This window comes from Zeugodacus cucurbitae, chromosome 2 (genome assembly GCF_028554725.1).
Source record: "Zeugodacus cucurbitae isolate PBARC_wt_2022May chromosome 2, idZeuCucr1.2, whole genome shotgun sequence".
Classification (NCBI taxonomy): domain Eukaryota; kingdom Metazoa; phylum Arthropoda; class Insecta; order Diptera; family Tephritidae; genus Zeugodacus; species Zeugodacus cucurbitae.
The window spans coordinates 49,738,978-49,765,242 of record NC_071667.1 but is presented as its reverse complement, the minus strand read 5'-3'; the positions used below and the strand labels follow the sequence as shown (position 1 = coordinate 49,765,242).

At 35.7% G+C, this 26,265-nt stretch overlaps 2 protein-coding genes across 7 annotated transcripts in view; one reads left to right on the top strand and one right to left on the bottom strand.

The window, feature by feature from the left end:
• Positions 1-26,265, top strand: part of LOC105215663 (RYamide receptor) — a 274,717-nt gene that overhangs the window by 132,825 nt on the left and 115,627 nt on the right. For all 6 annotated transcript variants that reach the window (XM_054225774.1, XM_054225776.1, XM_054225775.1 and 3 more), the window contains exons 4-5: positions 5,792-5,905; positions 11,479-11,677. In XM_054225774.1, coding sequence (XP_054081749.1) covers positions 5,792-5,905; positions 11,479-11,677 — 313 coding nt within the window. The remainder of the gene's footprint in view (positions 1-5,791; positions 5,906-11,478; positions 11,678-26,265) is intronic.
• The window catches only part of LOC105215655 (phospholipase A1-like), a 96,884-nt gene that overhangs the window by 51,654 nt on the left and 18,965 nt on the right, over positions 1-26,265 (bottom strand). The gene's annotated exons all lie outside the window — the stretch shown is intronic.

Sequence of the window (26,265 nt, the reverse complement as noted above, 5' to 3'; positions counted from 1 at the left end):
ACGTTTTAGATTAGCCGATATATAATATAGACTTTCGAAGACCTATATAACACAGTAGCTTGTTTACTTTCCTCATAGATATTTACCGCAACATTTTTTATATTTCCAATGTCTCGATCTTAATGAAATTGTACTCACTTCATTAAAATCATTTTCGACAACTATCTTCTCCTGATTTGAAAGTAAAATACAAAAGATGATTCAGTTATTTCTAATTCAGTTCTTCTTTTGATATTTCGGCATCGTTAGAAGAAGGCGTTCGTATATCATTCGAATCTTAACATATATATGTTGCTGGCTTGCAAAGACTTTTTTTGCTGGGATCGCAGAAAATATATTGACAGTGGTTGCAAATATTTATGCAGTTTGCTCTTTAAGTTTTGATAGAGCTTTACTGTGGATAGCTATATCACAAAGTAATATAAATATATATATATATGTCTATCTGATCTCCTATTTAAATTCAGAAATAAACTTTACTAGAATACTGTCATAGTTTCCTGACATTTCATCCAATTGTTCTCATGATATTGGTTTCAAAGTGACCCAGCTCTTGATTTTAGGCTGGTTGTTATTCGGTGGACAACTTTTCCAAAAAGTATCGAAAACAGTACCATCTGCGACCGAACATTTTATACTTTCGCAATAAATTGATGTCATTTTATTAAGATAATACACAGTTTGACCCATATATTCGGCATTAAGTCCAATAGAATAACGAAAATCATCATATATGGCATATGAGGGCTGATGTAATTCCTAAAGAAATTTCACTCATTTTCCCCACCAAGCTACTCTATATACAAGACTATATGCTTAATTAATTTTGCTAAGATATCTCACATATTAACCGATATATGCGGAAAAAAAGTCCGCACGTAATTAGGAGAAAAATATTTCCTCAGAATTAAATTAAACAAGTAAGGAAAGGCTAAGTTCGGGTGCAACCGAACATTTTATACTTTCGCAATTTATTTAGAGATTTACCTATATTTTCGGTGAAAATCTTTCGGTGTTTGATATCAGGGGCCTTGAAAAGTCATGGTCCGATTTTGAGAATTTTTCCACAAGTGATGTCACAGCTCAAATACAGTACTTGTGTAAAGTTTTATTTCGCTATCTTCATTGGTTCCTTATGTATATCTTATAAAGTGAAGGTATCAGATGAAATTCAAAATTGAGTTATATGGGAAGTAGGCGTAGTTGTAAACCGACCATATTCCACCAGTGTCATCAGGGTGTCAAGAAAATATTATATACCGAATTTCATTGAAATCTGTCGAGTAGTTATTGAGATATGGTTTTTGACCCATAAGTGGGCGAAGCCACGCCCATTTTCCAGTTTGTAAAAAAATCTCAGTGCAGCTACCTTCTGCCATTTCTTATATAAAATTTGGTGTTTCTGACGTTTCTCGTTAGTGAGTTTACGCACTTTTAGTCATTTTCCACCTAACTTTTGAATGGGATGTGGGCGTGGTTATTATCCAATTTCTTTCATTTTTGGACTGTGTAAGGAAATGGCTAAAAGAAACGAATACAGAAAGTTTGGTTTATATGGGTTTATTGGTTTGCAAGATATATATAAAAAACCTATTTGGGGGCGGGGTCACGCCCACTTTTCAAAAAAAATTACATCCAAATGTGCCCCTTCCTAATCCGATCCTATGTTCCAAATTTTATTATCATAACTTTATTTATGGCTTACTTATAGCTCTTTATGTGTTTTTGGTTATCGCCATTTTGTGGGCGTGGCAGTGGTCCGATTCCGCCCATTTTCGAACTTAACCTTCTTATGGTGCCAAGGAATACGTGTTCCAAGTTTCATTACGATATCTCAATTTTTACTCAAGTTACAGCTTGCACGGACGGACAGACAGACATCCGGATTTGAACTTTACTCGTCACCCTGATCACTTTGGTATATATAACCCTATATCTAACTCGTTTAGTTTTAGGACTTACAAACAACCGTTATGTGGACAAAATTATAATACTCTCTATAGCAACTTTTGTATATATTTTAAATCAGATGGAATTCAAAATTGGATGGAATTTTGTGAGCGTGTCAGTGGACCAATTTTTTGCATCTTCGAAAACAACCTCCTCAGGGTGCCAAGGGATATGTGTTCCAAGTTTCATTAAGATATCTCACTTTTTACTCAAGTTATCGTTTGCACGGCCAAACGGACAGACATACGGATGGACAGACATCTGGATTTCAACTTCACTCATCATTCTGATCATTTACATATTCCATATCTAACTCGTTTATTTCTAGGTGATACAAACAACCGTTATGTGAACAAAACTATATTACTCTGTGTTGCGAGAGTATAATTACTTGGTCTCTAAGCATTGAGCGAATTTCGAGATCATAATTAGGAAAATCACTTTTCACCCATGTTGTATATGGATATTAAATCGGTTGCAGCCTTCTTTTTGCCTTTTTATTTTAACTAAATTATTGTCATTGTTGGAGTAATATAATAATACGTATGAACATATATCGTCGTTAAAGACTATTAACCAATTACAACTTTGGGAACAGCAAACGAAACAGTTGAACGATTTTACATGTTAAGCATGCAAAATGCCGTTAAGGTCATAGATCATTTTGCTTAAAAATTGAGTTAAAATTCTTACTCAAGTAAATACTGACTTTGAGCTCATTTCATTCGTGTAAAAACTAAATCAGGACTAAAATTCACGTCTTATGCATGATGCTCATTGACTACCGCAGCTCTTGTTCACCGCATGTGTCTCAAAATACCTCATAAATATTATTCGCTATAATCTTAACTTAACATAATAACGTAATGCACACAATACCAGATTATATTAAATTTGTTGGACAACAAAAAATCTGCTCCTTTTTATGCATTAGTAGGTACAATTTGAAGAAGTTTTCTGATTAACTTTCAGCAAAAACTTTCTTGTCTACTTCTTTTATCGGTTGGTCTCCTGTACATACCAGTCATACTCACACAACAACTCGTGACCTACATGGATAGAACCACAAAAACATTGCTGGACAAATGAGCTAAATGTAAACAGATGTGGTATAGATATAAGGAGCACAGGCTAAGCTCCTAGTTTCCGCAATTATTTATATTCGCATGTATTCATGTCCTTGTACTGATAAATACGAAACTCATATGTACAAATTATCTATGGTTTATACTCGTATATAGTGCAACTTTTCGCTGACAAAATGAATTCATGAAATTAGTTTTTTATAAGGGCGGTTGGGCAATGGTCTGTCGAAGGAAGCGGATGTGATAAGCATGTGATTGTTCGCTCAAAAAGTTCGCATAAGAAAAGAAGTTAGAAGTTTTTGTGTCTTGTATACTTTATAAAAATATATAATAGTATAAAGTGAAGTACTATTGAAAGCGTTCATCTGAAAGTAGAAACTACATCCCTTGTTAATTACAATTAAACCACCAATTTATTAAAATGTAATAAGCACTTTAGATAAAGAAAAGTGGCAAATAGACAAGTGAGGTTCGGACAATTTTTGCTTTCGCTTTCACGAATCCTCGGAATCTGTTTCTACAAGAATATTACTGTAATCAGGCTTTAAAAGAATGCTCCCGGGAAAGAATACCTTATTGTTCAGACTGGTAAATCACTGCCCTCGAAGCTAACTACGTTGAATAATAAATAAATCTTATATAAGATCTCTAATAATATAAAGGTGACATAGAGCTTAAGTTGCAAATCCTGTTCATCTTTCTCCCCAAGGTATACGTAAACTAGATCTATATGAACTAGTTTCTTAAGATATTATATATATTCCAATTACGTTTTAGTAATGTGTGGACAGGGATATTTTATGAAAAAAGTCTCTAAAGAAGGCTGTGACTACACAAGAGGGTGTTGAGTCGAAAACCTGAATAAAGTCTTAAAAAACTATTTTCCTTTGCACTCACACATGAATAAGCATGCTTTAATATTAATTTCAAATAAAAAACGCACTTATCAACCAAGCAAAGATATACCTACTATGTATATTTTTACATACATAAATTATTTATACAGTATATAAATGATGTACGTACAGTGACTATAACAAATAGGTTAGACTACTATGTAGTCGTACACACGCAAAAAGGAAGCACCCCACATACCTACACACCTTTGTGCTAATACATATGAGGGGAATTAATTGTTGCGCACCATAGAGAAGAGACGCAGTAAGAAAAAAGCTCAGTGACCTCAATGAAGTCTACTTAAAGTGGCGCAACAAATGCTAGTGGGAGTTTCATTATGCGCATATAAACATAAATTACTCTTACACACATACGAGCATATCCAACGGCGCGTTTACCTACATACATATAGTTTGTGCTTATGAATAAACTATGAGGCAGTAGCCGAGACATATGCTCAGCCAGCTTTTGTGTCATAAAGTTCGTCTGTGCTATTGTTTGCGGATAACAGCCAGCATTCTGTGAGCTTATCATAAAGAAATGAAGTATTAGCATAATTCTCTAATAGTTGTAGTCAAATATTTAGGTCGGAGTTACGTACGGGAGGGTGAAAAGTAAATAACAAGGACTACTAACGTCAACGTAGAGTTAAACAACTTGAGCATTCAGTTAAATGTCTCTATTTAGCATTAAATTATGTCGCGAGAAGGCATATGTGACTGCAGAACGTAACAAGAAAGCAGGTAATATGAGGGTCTTTAACCACATACATACAAACATGCTGCCATAAAAAAATTACTCATACGCCATGCGCAACTTCTTATGGAAAAACTTCTTCTCCTCTTACGGTATAACTTCACGTTTCTTATTCGCCCGTAAATACAGCAATTTCATATCGTATTACTAGCAATTTAGTAAAAAAGTCGGTGAAGTTATTGAAAATGATTGCCGTTATTTTTTGTATTGTGGTGGTGGAGTCATGAACGATTGTATTTAGAAAATAATAAGAAATATACATACATCGTCTGAATAACTAACATACAAACAGATGTAACTAAATTTGTATTATTACATGGAGTTAGAGGAATAGGTCAACAGATTTATATAATTTTTGCTGAAAATGATTTTAGTATAGTTAACTACTGATAACCGAACTGATAATCTATGAGTTGGTTTAAAATATCTTTGGTACCAACTTTACTGTTAAGAAACCTCACGATCTGATTGATAGAGACATATTTGATCGAGTGTAGATTGACATATTTTTAATTACTTGGAGTTTTTGAATGGTAGTACCAATGTATTTATTGTCGTGTATGGGAGTGAAATTTATGTTATTATAGTTCTGGGTTTAGACCAATATCATTAGAATTTCAATCTGAACTATATGATGTCCATAATAATAAAATAAATTTCATAATATCATCAAAATACTTCACATATTGACGTTTCGATCTGAGGCTTGAGAAGGTTTTGTCCGAACTAGACCTTTACAAGCACTAATTTTTCCAGGTTTTATTCCATTATATTTGTTGATTAATCTATTGTAAATTTTCTGAAATACGATATTTCACATAAAAGTGGGTGATGTCATAATTTTGGATACATGTAAATTGCAGTTATTAATAATTTTATAAACATGATTAAATCGTAGACATTATTCATCGCAGCCATTTTTGCAGCGTCTTCTTCAAAAATTCTACCAGCAAATATACTGTTATATTGCACACATTACTTGAAAAATATCTCAACATTTACGCTAGATTAAGTGTTACTAATGCCTGCTTCTTATTGCATTCAATTTGTCATTTTCTGTCTCACTTATAATTTATTATGACTTGTGTGCTTCTTCTTTTTAGACTTGCGAAATTTATCATAGCAATCGTTTGGACAATCGCCTTAGCAACGGCGCTGCCCATACTAATTGTCTCCAAGCTATCACAACCGGAGAGATGGTTCATCGAGTGTGAGAAGTAAGTTAAAGTTATAAATATTTTTCATAAATATAATATTTAAATGTATGCAAATAAGTATTTACAAACTGTAAATTAGTATATCATTTTACAGTTCAGTGCTTATGTTTATGTACTTATTATAGATTACTCAACCATATAATCGCAGAGTATGAACAAATATACGACGATTAATTATTTGGACTCTGTTTTTTAAATTAAAAGGAATAAATTAAGAAAATTATTTTTTCGGATTTTTAGTGATTCTTTTGGTGGAGAAAATAATATGATTCAATCAAAGGTCACATCGTTATTAGTTTCTGTTTCTATCTCCCGTACTGCTTGCTTGATATTCGATTTAATATTCTGACTGATTCTGAATTTGTTTTCACAATATCAGTATCTATCGAAAACTCATGAACAATAGTTTCAAGAATTTATCTTAAATTTCCTTCAACAAAAAAAAAAACTCATTTTTCGTATCCCTTCGGTACTTACCATCCTCTCAAAGGCATTCCCGAAACATGAATAAATGCGGTCACAAATTTCAATGTTCGCGGATGCGGTGAATATTTCGAACTCAAGCATATATTTTGAACCAACTAGGCCTTGAGAAAGAAAAACATGCATTGTTTGAATAAAATTTGAATCGTTCTTGTTCGCAAATATCTGAGTTCTAGAGACCGATAGCGTGCTGATGGTCCAGTCACACATTTATAAGGTCACGGCATTCTTCAAACGTTCGACGTTGTTCAGTTATTTAGAACAAATTATTTCGTCTCAGCGAGTGATTACTATCACTAGCATACGAAAAATGTAAAAGTAAATGTACCACCCTATACAAGTAGAAAATAACTTTACAAATTACATATCTCAGAATTTACGCATATTTGAATATACGAGTATGGCTCTTGCCGCATGTGTGCACTGAAATAAAGAGAAGTATATTTCCAACTTGTGGTACTTAGCATTGAAACGGCATATGAATTATGGCGCTCGTAGTTGTTATGTAACATTTTTCAAAAACGTTTTGACACATTCACTATTTCCGCAAAACTGCGCAAGTTCTTGGGCAAGATAACGTAAATGCTAAATATAGTTACACACATACATACTTCTATAATATATATACATATGTAAATCTTGGCACACCCAGTCTGGCCACTGAGCCTGACAACACAGTCTCTGGGCTGTCTTGTTTGGTTACGCAGATTTGCAGAATATGACATATTTAATTATGTTTGCTTGCGACAAAGCGATGGTGAAGATGTGTGTGAAGAAGAAGTAAAAAGAATGCGCAAGAGAAAAAAAAAGAAATGAAAACAGCTCAGTTCAGTGTGTGGCATAAAAATGTGTGTGTGCCTACTTTTTTTTGTATTTCCACACTCAAGTGTGTGCTGTGTGTTTAGTCGTATTTACATAAATGCCCTCAACTCTCACGCATAGCCACTTAGCGGCGAAAAAAATCGTAAATGCTTTCTAGCAGCTGAGGTTAAGTTGCAAGTTTATACATACTTCTGGACAGAGCACACGGCGAGGGTTGGATTATTCAAAGTAATTGGGGGTCTGAGAAAAAGGATGGAGTGAGCCTTTTATGATATAGTGTTTCTGAAAATATTATAGTTTTTAATTGATAACTCCAAGTGCTATCAAAATAAAAAGCGTCTATTTTATGATTGACACCTAATAATAGTATTAAGAAATAAATATTTCTCTTCTTGATAGGTTCAGTTCTGGAAATATATGGAAGGTTTGAAACTCATATAACCCATCTTCTCTCTTTCTTCCTGTTTCATTCCACATACCTCGTTTCTTTCATGACTAAAATATATTGTTTCTCTAACGGAAATACGAAGTGAACTGTAAACACTTTCTAGGGACCAGGAATTGTTAGGGACATGTAGGTACGCTTTGAATAAGTATTTCATACCCTTCCCTACCCTACCCTATTAAATGACAAATGTCAGCAAGAAGTAGTATCAATGGATGGATTTACGGCATGGTAAAGCAATCAATAAACAATATTGGATCTGGTTGACGTTGACTTCAAATTTAGGCCATATGCTATTCAGTATGTAGTAATTTTCTTTGATTTTCTTCAATTTTTTCACAATATTTATGAATAATCCATCTTTGAAAACATACCTTTCAAGTAACTATTCCCCTTTTTATCGTATTCTTCATACGCCACTGACTGTTGCGCTGCATATTCTACCAACCGTAGCGGGCGTCAGCAGTATTTACCACTTCATCGCTTTGCAAGTGTATTCGGTGCAAAATGAATGTTTTGATTAAGTGCATATTCTGCGGAGATGTCATCTTGTGTCATGACAATGCCGTTTAGGAAGATAAAATCCTGCTGCTGCAATAAACTGCAAAGGAACACCACAGCTTTTACGGGCTCGTATTCTTGAATACACTTTAATACGCCACGGCGGTTTGTGATTTTACTGCATCATAATGTATTTACAGACGCATTTATTTAAATCTAGACAGCAGTAAGATTTTGCAAAACGTTTTCATGTGTTTTTAACGATACAACTTTATTAAATTTTAAATATACGAGTATATCTACATGCCAGAGGAAAACGGTTTTTATTTAAAAACAATTGACACTTATGACATTAACACCTTTAAATATTATTTACTTTAATTTAAATATTGAATTACTTTATTGACTGCCCATATTCCTCTCTCACACTTCTAATTACGAGGTTTAAACTCCTTACTGGTCAATATTAAATATCTTCAGTATTTCCATTCAGCAACACTCTTACCTCAACGGATTTTTAAAAATCCTAATCTGTTTATAGCTATCACCCCTAAATTGCTGAAAAAATCCACTGAAAGTAATATTTCTACTATTTTTCACTTCCTTAAAGACTTCAACTGTTCCCATACTTCCTCCGATGCTAAGACGAGTTTCCTTTAATTGAAATAAAAATTAAATAATTAAAATACTACAGTTTACTTAAACATTTAAAAATCAATTGTTTCTAGTTGTGTATATAATAAATGGACTAGTCTTTTAATTGCAAAGTGCAACTGAAATAGGTGTACAATTTCAAGGTAAAAATTTCTTATCTTTGATCTATGACAGTACTTTTTTTAAAACTGCTATTACAAATGGTAGTATAAAAAATAAAGTATGAAAGTAAGGAAGCATGTAGTTCGAGTGGATACACGGATATGTACATTTGATATGCTGTAAATTCGCAGGTGTTATTTAGAGGTAACAAGTGGTACAATAGTGGATCCCAAATATCCTCAATTTCAAAACAAACAAGAAGCAGCCGAATTAGTCTAGTGGCAATCTCAGATACCTCAGAATTGTAGTAAAATCTGAGACGAATAATATGATTCAACCATTTGTTGGAGAGAATTACATTTTATATCTCTTTTTTTTTTGGTAGGGGCGAGATATCGAATGTCTTCTCTACCAATTTTGTTTCGGAGATGCAGATTTATCTAGACACATTTTGTATTACCTTACTGGATAACATAGATCATTCCGAGACCTTAGGGTCCTAACCCGTCTTGTTATTGACTGAGAATGACTCTTAGCATTTAATGGATTCTCCAGTAAACTCGTAGGAATTTTTTAATATTAACTATAAATGGAGAGTAGTATTTTTAACAGTTTATGCACGGACGGATGAATTGAAGTGTATATCTCATCATCCTTGATGATTGTTGCGGGTGAGCAGAAAATATAAAATGAACAGCGAAAGCCCGCATTTAACATTTTATTTGCGCATAGTAAATCGTTATGGCCCAACAAAAGTGTCATCATTAGTCAAGAGCGAGAACATTAAAGGCAACAACAGGAACACAACAACTGAGTATAATATACAACGGATGGGGTCCTTAAATGGAATGAATCAAATGCGAAATATAAATACAAAAACAATTAATTAACCGTTATGATGAGGCTCATAAAGGGTGGACAAAAAAACCGGAGTGAAGCAAAAACTTCCAGACACTCCTGGAAAATGAAAATAAATGTGAAATTATTTTGCCTTTTCGTACATACTCTGCATAAGAATAAGTATGTTTTTGTTAGAAAATGTGATTTACTAGCGCGATAGCTGTTGGCTGCAGAAAACCGCAAAATGCAATTTTGTTCACCTGAAAATTGACGGTTTAGTCGCATACTCCTTGTTCTGACTACACGAATGTGACAAGAGAGTTCAGTTGTGGACTTTGACAACGGTGTGGATTAGATGAAGGAGCGTAGCAAAGCGCTTCTTTTGGCGTTTTATGTTGGATAGTTCATACCCGTCTCTTGTCATTAAAGCTTACCTTTTTGTAGTAAATGGTATATATAGGACTTATACATATATACAGTTATAAAACAGATAAATAATACTCACAATTTTACAAGTGGTGTTAACTTCAGATAGTCAAATGTTAAAGGTATAACTGTATTATTGCATGAGAAGTTACCACCCGTGAAAGCATTTTCAGAGCTGAAATGGAGCTAGATCTTCTAAGAAAGAAGACATATATTCATACATTTTTCGATAATGGTCTCTTTGATCAAAGTAGATAGGGGTCGGTGATTCTAGCTAATAGAAATCATTGTTAGAGACAAAATATAGCACAAGATCCATAGTAATTCTCCCACATTGTTAAGCCACGTTTGGCTGCAGAGAGTTAAGCTAAGTTAGGTCGCGGGATAGATCTTCGCATCTACAGAGAATATCAGTTAGACAGCATAGACTGTCCTTTGTGATAACCAAAAATTTCTAACGGACCGCTAAGAATGTCAAGATTTGACAAAGCGTTTGGATTCTGTCGGCAAGTTCTTAAGTCGGCTAATGTCGATTCCAGTCACTTCGCTGGGTTCGCTTAGAGAAGGTGTGCCCATCGGGTGGTTTTAACTTTAGTCTCGCGAATGCTGGACATTGTAGGAGGAAGTGCTTGGATGATTCTTCTTCGCCTTCCTCTAAACAATTTTGGACACTAGCTTCTGGCTTGATTCCTAATCTCACCGCATGTGTGCCTATTGGACAGTGACCAGTAAGCATCCCAATGATTGCGACAAATGACCGTTTTGGGTACATAATTCCCTAAAATACTGATATCATCGACATAGTTGGCTTCAGCAAATACGTTTACTACAAAGTCATAACTGCAATGTCATGACTCTATCTTTCTTGGAGAACGAAAAATGGGTTTCACTGACTAGGACCTCTTTACCGAATGATTGTAGAAGCTATTGCTCTGAAATATTGCAGTTAGTTGAAGCGGGAGAAGAAGTAGGATTCATTGACTTTGTAGGAATCTTGAAATTCCGAATTACGCAATTGTGAATTAATCTCAACTTGCGACATACGAAAGCAACTGACGCGTCCATATAGTGTCGCCTATTAACGATTGTTCCAATTGCATAGAAGATCAATTTAATAGAAATTCCTTCAAGTGATTTTCTCAGATCCACCTTTATTTTGACGTACTATATATCATACACTCATTTTGCTATATTCAGCAGCAACTTGTTGCTTTTGTGTGTTTGCTCCTGGTAGTTTACAAGATATTATTTGGTTATAAAATATTAATTAACATATTTCCCCCTCTGTTGCGTGTTGCAGGTACCTTTGTCACGAGGAGTGGCCTTCCAACATACACAACTACTATTATACTTTAGCGTTGCTGACCCTGCAGTTCATCGTCCCATTGGCGGTGCTCATCTTCACCTACACCCGCATCGCATGTGCGGTCTGGGGCAAACGACCGCCTGGCGAGGCGGAGAACTCACGCGATCAACGTATGGCGCGCTCCAAGCGAAAGGTAAGTGACGTGGCACCCTGTTTCACTGCTTCTGTATATTCAATTGACATGGAGATATGTATATGGTAAGCATATTTTAGTAATTTTTCAGTGAGTTTATACAAAATGGTTGCAAGTGCGAGCGCGCAACGAGTGTATGTGGCAGCTCTGCGTTTGCCAATAAAGCAGCTTAAAGTGCGAGCATTAGCTGAAGGCAGAACAATATTGTGCACGCATCTGAGTGGGTGTGTTTATGGAGATTTGCATATTATCATATCTAATAAGCCGCAAGCGGGCAAAACTAACTACGTAACGGCACACTGAGCCACATATACACTGAATGCATGCAACTATGTACGCTTGCGCCAGGCACCACAGAAAGTAATTTACAAGTTATTTGCTACTTTGCTTTGAACTTCATGTTGCACATAAGCAAACGAGTACATGCAACTCGGCTGCTCTGCGTGCACTTATGCGCTTATACATTTTAATTCTTCAGTCACATTATGCAGCTGTGGCAATCTTATGGCGTGCAGTTTTGTTTACTACCATCAGCCATTGTGCATGGTGAGTGCAACTGACACAGTGGGTGGTGCCCGATAACCACCACATACTACACACGCTTATTTCGCAATAAATTGCGCTCATGTTATTCAAGTTCTTGGGTGTGTAAATACATGCATGTTAGTGTTGTTGTCGACCAAAGTTTGGCAATATCGCATATTTTGTGTGCATTTTATATTCTGTATTGTATATTGACAGTTTTGTGGTCTTGTGCACAGTTTCAATAAATGCAACCAATGAAATATTCAACACCTTCAAAGCAAAAACAGAATTTTTGATGTTATTGCCTGGATGAGAAGTTCGCAAAGCTCAACTGAGTTGATAACTATTTATGCTCATACAAATTCAAACGCAGTACATATGTATGTATACTCTTTTAAACTTTAATAAGGTTAGTATACAGCAAAGCTGTTTGTTTGAGCTTGAGAAGAGATGTTATTGGAGTAATACCGAAGTTTTATAATTTTCTTCAATTCGTAATTCCATAAATTCGAAAATAATATAACCTTTTGGTACTCAATAAGCTCTTCTTTAAGTTTCTTCAAAGAATTTCTAAATGACGCAATTTGTGTCATTTGCTAAATTTTTCGTGATCTGATTCAGGATCGAGAGAGTTAAATATCTTACAATATACTAACTGTTATCTGTTCTCATACAGTTATCTGTTCTCATACAGTAAAGTGAAAGAAAAGACCGTAAGAAAATTCACTTTAGATACTATGTTCCTCTGTGGAACATGTGTGCTGAGACCTTAATTTACACGGTGGCTCTCGTTGGATTATAATATATATCGAATAAAAGCCAATTATTGTTGAAGTTTATCCTTGGTATATGCAATACATTCTGCTGATCCTAGCCTACCTAGTTTCTGGAGGCTGGCCTATGATGATGTCCATGTATATTATATTGAGTTTTCTTTTGCCTAAAGTTTACCAAAAAAGTACATACAATTTGATAGGTTTTTCTGACAAAAATTAAAAATCCACTAGGTTATCAGAGACTGCTTGAAAACTTTGATAAGTTCTTCTGTGATTCCCTACTTTTTTAAAGAAAATAAGTAAGGAAGGGCTAAGTTCGGGTGTAACCGAACATTTTATACTCTCGCAATTTATTTATTTAACTTTATTTATATTATATAATACACAATTTGACTCACATATTCGTCATATATATTGTATAAAGTCCATTGAAAGTTGGAAACCATAATATTATGTTAGAAGCACCGAGGTCCTCGTGTTCGATATATGGGGCCTTAAAAACCTATGGTCCGATTTCGGCGATTTTTAGAATGGGGCTGCCACACTATTAACATAGTATTTATGCAAAGTTCTGCACCGATATCTTCACTAGTGCTTACTTTATATATTGTAAAGTAAACGATTCGGGATGTAAGGAAACTATTACAAACCAAGTTTCATTGAAATCGGTCGAGTAGTTCCTGAGATAAGGTTTTTGACCCATAAGTGGGCGATGGCACGCCCATTTTCAATTTTGTAAAAAAATCTGAGTGCAGCTTTCATCTGCCATTTCTTATTTTGACGTTTTTCGTTAGTTAGTTAACCCACTTTTAGTAATTTTCAACCTAACTTTTGTATGGGAGGTGGGCGTGGTTATTATCCGATTTCTTTCATTTTTGGACTGTATTAGGAAGTGGCTAAAAAAACGACTGCAGAAAGTTTGGTTTATATAGCTCTATTGGTTTGCGAGATATGTACATAAAATTTAGTAGGGCGCGGGGCCACGCCCACTTCCCCAAAAAAATTACATCCAAATATGCCCCTTCATAGTGCGATCCTTCATACCAAATTTTATTTCCATAGCTTTATTTATGGCTTAGTTATGGCACTTTATGTGTTTTCGGTTTTCGCCATTTTGTAGGCGTGGCAGTGGTCAGATTTTGCTCATTTTCGAAAGCAACCTTCCTATGGTGGCAAGTTTCATCAAGATATCTTAATTTTTACTCAAGTTACAGCTTGCACAGACGGACGGACGGACGGACGGACGGACAGACAGACATTCGGATTTGAACTCCACTCTTCACCCTGATCACTTTGGTATATATAACCCTATATCTAACTCGTTTAGTTTTGGGTGTTACAAACAACCGTTATGTGAACATAACTATAATACTCTCTTTAGCAACTTACCCAAACCATACCAAACCGTTGTTTTTTAATGCAATGAAAGCTCTTCAATCCCTTCAGGTTGCTCTTCATCCCAAATGCGACAATTTGGATTGCTTACATACTCATTGAGCCAGAAATGGACCTTACCGCTGAACAGAATTTGGCTCGAAAACATCGGATCTTCTTGGAACTTTTCAAGAACCCATAGAGCGAAGCAATCTCGTTTGAAAAGGTCGAGCGGCTTCACATCCTGCACAAGCTGTATTTTGTACGCTTTCAATTTAAGATCTCGACGTAAAATGCGCCAAGTCGTCCCATACGTCAATCCCAGTTGCGGCGAACGGCCGAATCTAGTCTCGCTCTTCGTGTACACTCTCAGCTACCGCTGCTATATTTTCTTCACTGCGTGCTGGACGTGGTCTGTTCGGTCGAATATTATTCAATAATGATGGGTTATGGTGTTCCACTTCCGAGAACGATTTTACGAAACTATGGTCGTAATGCTCTCTAAAACATCATTATTACAGATTACCGTGTTAAATTGGATATTTACTTTCTTTTTATCTCTATTTTATTAGACCAGTTGTTTGTTCGTTTCACTACTTTCAATGATTATAGTATCACAATTTATACAATGTGTGCCTCGAATTCCTCAACGAATTGGTCTACATTCGCTGACTAATCAACTACTATGTTATCTGAGAAGATGAGGAAAGAGTCAGATAGGTAAGAGCATATTGAGACAGGAGATTCTCACAGAATACAAGTATACTTTTACGCCCATTTCACAAGCCTGTATTAACTTAAAATTTAGTAGCATAGGTTATGCAAATTTTAAAGATGACAAATTCCAGCAATTTCTACCTGATAAACTCAAACAGCTGGTGTACAGATAAACTATAAGGTCAGTGATGCTCTTATTTTTGGCACAACCAGCAGACAGACAATGGAAACTTTAGCAACAGCGTATGATAACAATGGCTTCTGCAACAACGGAAGGCGCGTGGACTAACTACATAGACAGAGGTGAGGGAGAGTCAGAAGGCATGACAACGGAAGGGGCAATAGTTTGCTGCTGACATATTTGTCATTGAAAGAGTCGAAAGTTTGGCATGCGATGCACCATGGATTCGGTTAGACTGCTGAACTGCAAGTTTTGCCATTCAAAATGTGAAATAAAAATGTTCTGAATAAAATGAATGGGAATGCAATGAGTGACTGGAGCAGAACTGTTTAAGTAAACTTTTTCGAAGTGCTACCAAATCGTACAAAGTATCACTGCGTTCACATCCGTTATTGAATGTTCAGAGAAATAGACGCCGGCTAACAGATGCAATAAAATTTTAATGGGTCTACGTGTACGGGTATTTTTCTCCACAGTCTATCAACATTTTGAGATTAAATTTGTGAGCATAGAACGAATTTGAATAAATTAAATATTATTATTACTTATTTATTAGGAGAAATATACAAAGGAATATTAAACCTAATATTAAAAAGAGTACGAGCTATTAAAGCCATCGACTCTGAATGAACAAATATCTTAGGTTACCAGCTAAATATAAAGTTATATTTTATTTTGTAAGTAACAATCAGTAATAAAATTATAAATGCTTATAATATTTACAAACGAAGGAAGTTTCAACAAATCTTGATAGTTTGGAAAAAAATTGTGCTTTTGCCTAATACTCGCTAAAGCCGAACATGCGTTAAAGATGTGATGAACTGATAGCGTGCTTGTGCAGAGAGGGCAAGATGGTTTTACTTTGCCAGTAAGGAGGTGCTGATGTGTGAGTTGTGTGTGACCAATCCTTAGACGTGTGAAGATGGTAGCTTGTAGGCGAGATATATTTCTTGGATATACCACTTTTGTCCTTGTGGGATTGAAGGTAGAGTACCAATGGTCGAAACGTTTCCATTCCGCGTGTTTAATTTCGAAAACGTGGCGGTCCAGCATATTACAGAGGTCGTTTCTGTCATGTGGCTCATATTGTAGGGTTGGCGCTGATTCAAAAAACCGAGCTGCGTGGTCGGCATGTTCATTACCCGTAATACCAACATGTCCTGGTACCCAGAGTAGTGCAACTTTGTGACTGTATTTAACGCACAGGTCACGAATGTTCGATATAAGTGAGGCAGTGTTGCGAATGTTACAAACAGCAGATAGACAAGGAAAGCTGTCCGAGCAAATAATAAATTTGCCTTTGCTATGTATCGCATATTCTAGGGCTTTGAAAACAGCAAAGGCCTCAGCTGTAAATATCGATGAGTAACAAGGAAGAATCCCGCCTGTAATAACTTCTCCATTTGGTTTGGTGAGAGCAAAAGCTGTGCTTATCGCTTTGGACCCGTCTGTGTAAATTACAGTCCAATTGTTTTCTTCATAATTATTCATTAACTCTAAGAAGAGTTTCTGAAATACTAAATTACTGGTGTTGCTCTTTTTGAAGGTGTGCAGGGACATGTTAATAGTTTCTTTTTTTAACAGCCACTCCGGCTGTTTGTTGACTCTCTTGTACTTAGAGGGCGGATATATGTTTAAGTCTTTTCCATATTTGATACAACGGCGTAAAGTGGATTTTAGCCTGAAGTTCCGTTTATGTCGTGACGCGTAAATTACGGTTTATGTAAGCTGGCATTTGGAGAGTATATCAGTTTTGGAATCAGTAGAATCGTTCTTTCGTATACCCTTTCCTTTATTGTTGGTAGGCCACATTCCGCCAAGATACACTTAATAGGTGATGTAGGGAAAGCGTTTATACACCGACGGCTCGCTGCATGATAAGGAGGTTCTATAAGTTTCAAATTAGAGTTGGCGCACCATCCAAAAATGGGCAAACAGTAGTCGATTTTAGCGAGTATTAAACCTCTTGTAGCGTTTATTAGAGAGTTGGGATGAATAAAAGATCGTTTACTAGTTAAATATTTAATTATGTGTAGCCTTTTTGTTAAGTTATTTCTTAGGTTAAGACATTGATACTGAAAATTAAATCTTTTATCAAAATATTCTCCCAAAATATTTAAATTGCTTACGGATTCTATTACAATATTTACAAAAACTAACTGTGGATATATACATCTTGTCTTTTTACAAATTTGTAGTAATTTACATTTTGGAATCGAAATTGTTGCACCAGATTTCATGCCCCATTTCTTAAACTCTGTTAGTATTTTCTTAAAAATATTGTTAGCAATTTGGGGATCTTTTATATTACAATAAATAATAGCGTCGTACGCGTACATAGTGAGTTTAATGCCTTTAGTTTTAAGACATATCTCAGTTAATTTATCAAAAGCTATGATAAAAAGCATCACCGATAGAGGGGAGCCTTGCGGTATACCATTATTGAGAGGATGCAAACAAGATAGAACATTGTTTATGCGAACCTGAAATTTCCTTAGGATCATAAAAGCTTTTACTATTCTAAAAGCTTTTGGACCTGTCTTCCAAGCTGCTAGTTGGCTGTGATTTAATTTTTTCTGTGCAATAATTTTTTCGAAAATTTTACTTAAGCAGGATAGCAAGAAGTCTGGTCTGTAAGAAGTAGTTAGGTTGGATGGTTTATTTGGTTTAATAATTGGGATAATGGTTGCTATCCGCCAGTTTTGTGGGTATGAACCTTTGTGGAAAATTCTGTTGTACAGGCAGGGTAGTCTTTCTTTGGCAGCTGTAGGTAGGTTTGAGAGCATCGGGTAGGATACCCTATCAATGCCTGGTGTTTTGCCTTTAGCGTTTTGTAATGCAGACTCTAGTTCGCGGAAAGTAATATCGCACTCTAGGCTTCTTGCTGATGCAGAGATATTCGTTGGTGTAAAGTTGGCAGATATCCAATGTTGTTTATCTGCGATATATTCTGTAGAAAAATTACTATCGTGGGAATATGTGGACCAAATATTGGCGAAGGTTGCCGCAATATCTGCGGAATTCGTCAGAATACTTTGATTTGTATTAATAAAATTAATGCGGTTGTGAGGGATACCAGTCAAAAGTTTAATGTCTGACCAAACCTTCTTGGTGGTTGACGCAGGAGAGATTTTGGCAGTGAATACTTCAAAACTTTTCCTTTTAGCCGTCTTTACAGCTCTTTTAAAGAGGGCGTTTGCTTTTTTATAATTGTTAAGATTATTTTCAGACATTGATCTCTTGAAAGTATTCCAGTGTTCATTTTTCTTGTCACGCATATGGCCAAGATCTTTGTTCCATCAAATCGGAAAAATCTTTGAAGACTTGCGTTTGGTTTGAGGAATTGATTTATTTGCCGCAGAACGAATCAGTTTTGTAAATGCCGATGTGGCTTGGTTGATGTTGTCGATTGGAGTGGTGGGTAACATTTTTAAAATATCATTTTGAAATATATTCCAGTTTGCCCGTGAAATAATAAATTTTGGGAGATGTTTATATTTTTCAAAGTGGAAGTTTGCTCTGAGAATAGAGGAAGCTTCCCAACTGATTCTGTGGGAGAGCTGGGGGGAGGATAGGGAAAGGTCGACGCTCGTTAGGGAAGAGTGGGTAGAAAAATGTGTGGGGGCGCCATTGTTAAGAAGAATTAGGTTGCTGTTCAATAAGAAATTCTCTATGATTGCACCCCTTGTGTTTGATTTTCGGGAACCCCAAAGTGTATTCCACGCGTTGAAGTCCCCAGTTCATAAAACCGGTGGGGGTAGTTGGGAAAGTAAATCTTTCAAATCAGTTTCGTTAAAAACTTGCTGGGGTGGTATATACGTATTAATGACAGTAAAGCTAAAATTTAAGTTGATTTTAAGAACTATTGATGATATTGAGGAATTTAAATCGATAATTTGATGAGGAATGATTTTTTTTTTTATTAAAGTGCAAACGCCTTGCTTATTGCTTTGGATGTTATGCAAATTTGAGAAATAACCGCTGTATTGCCTAGGACAGGAAATGTAGTTTCTGGGAGTAACTGAGATATGTGTTTCTTGAATACAAATAACGTCTGGGTTTTGCTCTTTTATGAGTAATAAGAGTTCATCATAATTGTTGTTGTACCCGTTTATGTTCCATTGGAGGATTTTAAACGTCATTAATAAGACAGAGCGAAATAATAATTTGTTTATATATTTATATATTTATATACTATATTGTATATAGTATGTTCAGGTGTTGTTTGTATTAAATTTCATCTTCGGATGTAATTACTTCTTGGGAGTTGGCAAGTACTTGGGGAAGGGAAGGAAGAGGTTCAAAAGGTAGGGATTGGAAATGAGAAGACGGAGAGAATAGTGAGTTTGTTTGGTATGGTGAAGTCATTTGAGTGGATGGCTTGTATTGTGAAAGAGGTGTGCTATTATTAGTGGGAAGGTTAGTGGTGAAATCATTACAGGCAGAGAGTCTTGGAGGACTATCATAGTTTATGGAGCGGCGAGAGAGGTTAGTTCCGTTTGTCCGTAGAGTCGTTGAAATGTTCGTTTCTAGTGCTTGAGTGGATTTCACTATGGACGATTTGGGAATATTAGTTTGCTGTAAAGGAGAGATGTTTTTAAATTGAGTGCTATTTTTGGTGATTTTTGGTGAATTTAATCTTTGAGTGTTGCTGGGAGAACTAATGTTGTTAGTGTTTATGGTGGTAGGAGAGTCAACGTTAGTGTTTGTTGTTTTGATATTTTCGTTGGAATTGGTCGCTATTGAAGCATATGTGTTGTGAGGGAACACTTAACACAAAGGGGGGAACGATTACAGCGCTTTGCTGTATGACCGAGAAGCTGGCAATTTTTGCAGCGCATTGGCGAGGGAATATATTGACGTACCAAAAGTTTACACCAGGCAACGTCGATTTTATTTGGTAACTTGTAGAGATTGAAGGTTAGTAACAAAACACCCGAGGGGTGGGGTTTTCCTTCAATAAACTTATTAAATTTAAATACTGACACGACGCCTTGAGAGCTGAGCTCGTTTACTATCTCTTCCTCTGAAACGTTGTTTAGAAATGGAGCATATATCGTTCCTTTTACTTGGTTGAGAGACTCGTGTAGAGTGGCTGATATAGAACATATGTTGGGTAGTTCTTTTACTTTCAGGAATTTTTTTGCAATATCGTTATTCTTGACAAGCAGAAGTAGTTTACCATCTCGAAGAGTAGATATGGAGTGAACGTAATCACTAATTTTCTTAATGGCACGATAAATTGCAAAGCAAGAATAGTATGAAAGAGGTTTGGCCGAGTCAGTAGCTTCCATAACTACGAATTTGGGGTCGTCAACTTTTATATCTGGGAGTTCTGGAAAATCCATAACCGAAACACTTTTACCCGTTTTACGTTTTTTTTTACCAGGTTCTGTATCGAATACGGCGAAACGATTCGCCTCGATAATTTGAGGGCCAGGGGCCATTTTGCACGAGAAACACTTATTCGCACTTTTAATGAGATTCTGCGCTCAAACAGTAAAAGAAAAGTAAGAAAGAACGGAATAATCGTATATGAAAAATCTGAAGAAAAGAAACAGAAGATGTCGAAAAAAAACACTCGAAATGCAAAAGACACGACTTATCGGCGCGAGAGCTAGTCGATGACTGAAATTAAATATAAGATTAAGCATTATATGGATTTAGTTGGAAAATATATCGATTTAACAAATACACTAAGAATATTAGATGGAAATGCAGGGGATGCACTTTAATGAAAAACGACACCTCTTCTGATGATAATATAGTAATCAATGAACTTTTCCAACACAAGCATACTTGTTGTCCTCGGGAAAATTTTAGGTCGCCTCTGCGAATGAGATCAGTTTGGGAAGTAACACCAAAAAATACTCATTATTTCCATTTTGAGACAATGTCGGTTCCATTTTCTGAAGTATAATTAAAACCACTTTAATATTTCTGGAATAATTTGTTGAAGAGTTCCCATAAATAGACATACTGTCTATGGTGGTGCTTAATTTCTAGTCAACTAATATTCCTTCGGACTTAGCAACAATATAAACATATGAAAGCTTTCATTTAGCTCGTCAAATTTGTCGATTTTTGACATAAGTTGAACAAAAATGAATACTCCTCTCCAATTAACCAAGTAATAATTTGCTAAAAGTGGCAACAAATATAACAAAAAACATTAGACTTTAATTTAGTCATAAAATACGAACGGTTAGTTAGTTAGTTTCTTATTATTTGCCTTTTACTTTTACGGTACAACTGTAAATATTCGGTCAATAAACGAGCGCCTGCAAGTGCGTATTAACTAATAAATCGCTAAAGAGGTCATTGAGCGCCGCTGACCAGATCAATGATGGTGCGCAGTGCGGTGTGGTTGGTGTAACCTCAACATCAGCGTAAATCAACGCATTAGCGCGGTAGCATGCAACGTGTGGCAACTTGAAAGCCGTAAATCCGCATTGTTTGGGCCCCTCCGCCGCCGCCGCCGCGTTTGTAATTGAAGCTGTAAGTAAATTGCGTGGCACACGCTCCACAAATGCTGCCGCCATTCACTTTTCGAGCCGCCTACCGCCCTGCACGCAGTTTACGGCCATCGTGGCGAAGATGCCACCGAGAGTCATTTCAGGAAACCAACTAGAAAGGCGGTTGCGGGTGCAGCAAGCACATGCACATAAATATATATACTTCAACACTTGTGCGATATAGTCAAACCAAGGTATGCAACCACAATATTGCTGCACATCATCGTTTGGTTTGTGTTTTTGTTTTTGCTTCTTTCTGCTTTTCTTCATCTCGAAAGACGTAACATGTTGCCAAGCAGGATGGCAAAATTGTAGATTTTTATTGCCTATTGAATTGTTGCCTCGGCCGAGAGGGTGTGAGGATTTGTTGCCGGCGGCGATGGTCTCACAGTGCTGCTTTGCCGCCGCGACTGCTGTGGTGTCATCAGCTACGCAGCTGTCCAGCTCTGTGCCATCATCTCTCTTAATATTCACATTTTGTTTGCTTAGTCTCTTTTTCTATTTGTCGCTAGACATCATTGCCCGTTGGCACCTCGACGAAATATTGACGTATTTTAATTTGTATGCACAACCGAATAATTTGAGTTAGCGCTTTTATTTATTTACCAGCACGTGGCAACACCCTCTTTTGCTTTTCTAGTGATAGGCTGTTGAAAATAGTTTTGCGATGCATATTTTATCGTATGTTGATAGAGAGGGGCTTGACACAAATATCTATATCTATCTAAAGGTGGTTTCGATATAATTTTAGTTTTCAAATAATACATAACTAGTTCGGACTAAGTTAAAATAAATAAATGTTAAAATAACAGTTTTTTGCAGTATTGCTCCCTTTTCAGTATGTAACTGCAAATCTCTTTGTGAACAACTTCTTCTAAAATTCTCTAATTTCACTGGTGGTTTGGTATGACATCACATTTCAAGTCAATCTTGTGAGCAAAGCCTTGCAAAGCCAACCTTAGATATTGCTGTCACTGTTTCAGTAGGAAATTGAGCCGAATTTCTTTCCATCTACAGAAATAAAGGCTATGAATCAACTCTGCTAGATGCCAAACCAGTTGGTGAGAATCTTGGAGCTTAATCATAATTTGACACATCATCTCACAAAAGAATAGAGAAAATCGTGTACACTCCGATTCATATGAATAGGTACATATTTTATTTTTAAGATACGAGCCTATATCTCTTCATTTAGACAACGCAGAACTTGAAGTTCGCAGTTTGGTTTTTAAGATCGGTCTATTTTGAACAAATGTTGTGAATGGGGTGTTTTAATGAATAACTCATAAAAATTTACTATTAAATTTGAATCGGGGTGTATGATTACGAAAGTCAATATAAGTCTGCAATCTTCACACCAGAAGAACAATTCAGAACTATTTTTTTATTGTTCTGCTTAATACAGCTCTCATTTCTGTCAAGGAAATACTTGAGCAATTTTTAAATTAACGAAACACTATGGGGTTTTCAATACAATGTCTCCCCTTACTCACAATAGCTATATTGTTCAGATCTAACAGAAGATTACTCTTTTTTGATGTCAAAATGTCGAAAGCTGAGTACCACTCTCACAACTGAAGAAAACTCAGACATAAATGGATTGGAGCTGTATGAAGAGTTGAAACAATTACGTAATATCAAGTCAAGTTCTGCAATATACTGCCAATAAAAATGTAACATATATTTTTCCGCACGTTTGCGTTTTTTTCAGAGAATTATATTAAATTAGCCAGTGACTATTATCAGTGGAGCAGTGGAGAGCGAAATTTTAATTTAGGCTTATTAAGATGTACCTTAGATCTACTATGTCTCAAAAAAGATTAAACTCTTTGTGAATCTTATCTATTGGTCCAAAATAAGTTTATTCTAAAAATCCAGAAATCTTTAAATCTTTAACAAAACATTAATAATTTCAAAAGAAAAAAGATAACAAAAGTTATTATTAAAGGGCAGCACATTTCATTCACGCTCCGGGAGTCATTGTATCTAAAGAGGGCTCTGTCTTCACACAAGTCTAAACTGAGACTGTTTCTTTGTTTCATTCGTCGTTTCTTTTGTGGTGCAGCAATGAAGACAACAGTCTGAAGACATAATCGTTATAGAAGAACTTGAACAGATTAAACGATTCACGGATAAATGAGGTTCAACCGTATTTTAAAAAAGGAAATACTTCATATGGATGGTATCTTCAAAAATAAAAATCATTAACTTCGATAATTACATGCCATTTTATGAAGGTATGTTACATGAAAACAAAAAAATTGTGTCACAAAACAATTAAAATGATGGCAAAATTACAGGAATTTGGGCTTTTTCAATAGAATTGTTGCTGAAAAGAAATAGCTACAGCAATGAATTAATCGTTCTTCAAAAATGGTATCGAGAAGAGACAAATCGTTATAATCTATGTATCGATTTTGATAATAGCAACCATTAAATTTGGGGTTTGCAAGAAAATGTTCTTGAAAATGATATTAAATTTTTAAACTGCCTGGTATTTATGCCTTTTTCCAAAATAAACATAATAAATTTGCTAAAATGACAGCAATGGATAGAATTGCAGGCTATAAATTTTCTAAATAAATATATTGTAACCGATTTTCAAAATCTGTTGTTAACGCTGAAACTCTACCTGAGTTCGATCACTGGATTGTCAAATAAAATTCACACTTTAATGGCTAGACACTAATCTTTATTTATAAATCCTTATAACTTTATTTATGCAATACTCTACTTTACAACGCTAACTTATAACTTGTTCACACTTGACTCGACAACTCTCTCTTTAGAATTGTCCTTATTCAACAACTCTCTTATAAGAGCAGTGTGTTGCTGCCAGTCCGGCAGCCCTTACATAGTCGATTCTTGGCAATACATCGCCACTCGAACATTTTGGCAACTACGATGATCGATGTCTAGATAAATCTGGCAAGTTATCGATCTCGATTGCCGATTCTAGTTGCTTCTGGTGCCCATTTTCGTTACAATATGTATGTATAAAGTCAGGAAATTATGAATTCCTCAAATTACTTGCTTGTTTATGTGGTTAGGCAAGTAAATACGCGCACATACCTAATTGATTTGTTCGTTTTATTGCACTTTCACACGCCCATTGCGAATCCATAAAAACCCTAATTGAAAACAGCCCAATGCAAACAATATCGAAATGCACAAGTCATTGGATGCCCGAAAACCAATGCGTCATGGACCAAAACAACAATGTGGCCAATTGATCAATCAGTGTGACTGGCAAAAGGCAATTGCAGCGCTTGTCCGCCACCCAATTGGGATTTGTGCAATCAAAAATGCATAAATACGCAAGCAGGCATGTAAACATGTAGAAATAGCTGAACAGATAAATAGATACTTACGTGCCAGCAAAGCTATTTAGGTGGAGATTTTTTGTATTTTGTGCCCCGCTCAGCCACTGCGGACATCGTATGAGCGCCAGCTGCAGGCCATCATGTAGCCGTTGCATGTGCAACAACGTGTCATGCGTGCCTGAATGGGCATTTATGAAAGCATGTAAATAGGCATGTACATGTGTGTGTGTGTGTGCACACGTAAATTACATGTAGTTACGAATGTTGCAAAAACGCAAAATACCAAATGATGCGACAAAAATTAGTGATGTCACCGAAAATCAAAATCTCGTTGCACAAAGCATACGATGTGGTTGCTAATAAATATGCATGCGCGTTTAAACACATGCAACGAGGAAGCAAAAACTGCTAATATTTCAAAAACAAATGTTCAAAACCACAGCAAACCTGCAAACAACAACAAACAACAGCCGCCGCTGCCGCTGCCAATGGGCATCTTTAGAGATGAGATTTTCAAAAATGTTGCAGTTGACCAAAACGAATCGGTTGCTGTGGCATGGCAATCAGAAAATGCACAAACATAACAAGCAAGAAATCAGAAAATTACAAAAACAAAGTTTCGTTAAAATTTCCTATTATTTCTGCATTTCTATGTGATCAGGTTAAATAATTGACAAAGTGAACGGCGTGGACAGATACATAAGCGTGCAGAAATTTATGGTCTGATGGTACACTAAGTACAGTAACTAACGGGCTGCGTAAATTGAAATTTTATATAATATATTTTATATATAATACATGTGATTGTTAGAGTGGTTTTGTTTTATACTAGTTTAATATTCATTATTTTGGCACTACTTCTAAACTAGGACCAAATGTTGTAGTCCCACATTTAGTACTTCTTTCGAAAAATATAATCGATATAAAACCATTATTGATGTCAACTGTTGAATCAATTGTGTTTATCCATCTCAGAAGATATGATGTATTTTAAAACAAATAAGGAAGGGCTCAGTTCGGGTGCAAGCGAACATTTTATACTCTCGAAAGTTATTGATATAGTTTTATTAAGATAACACACAATTTGAGCCATAAATTCGGCATAAAGTCCAATAAAATAACGAAAATCATCTTATATAGTATATGAGGGCTGAGGTAATTCCTGAACCGATTTCAC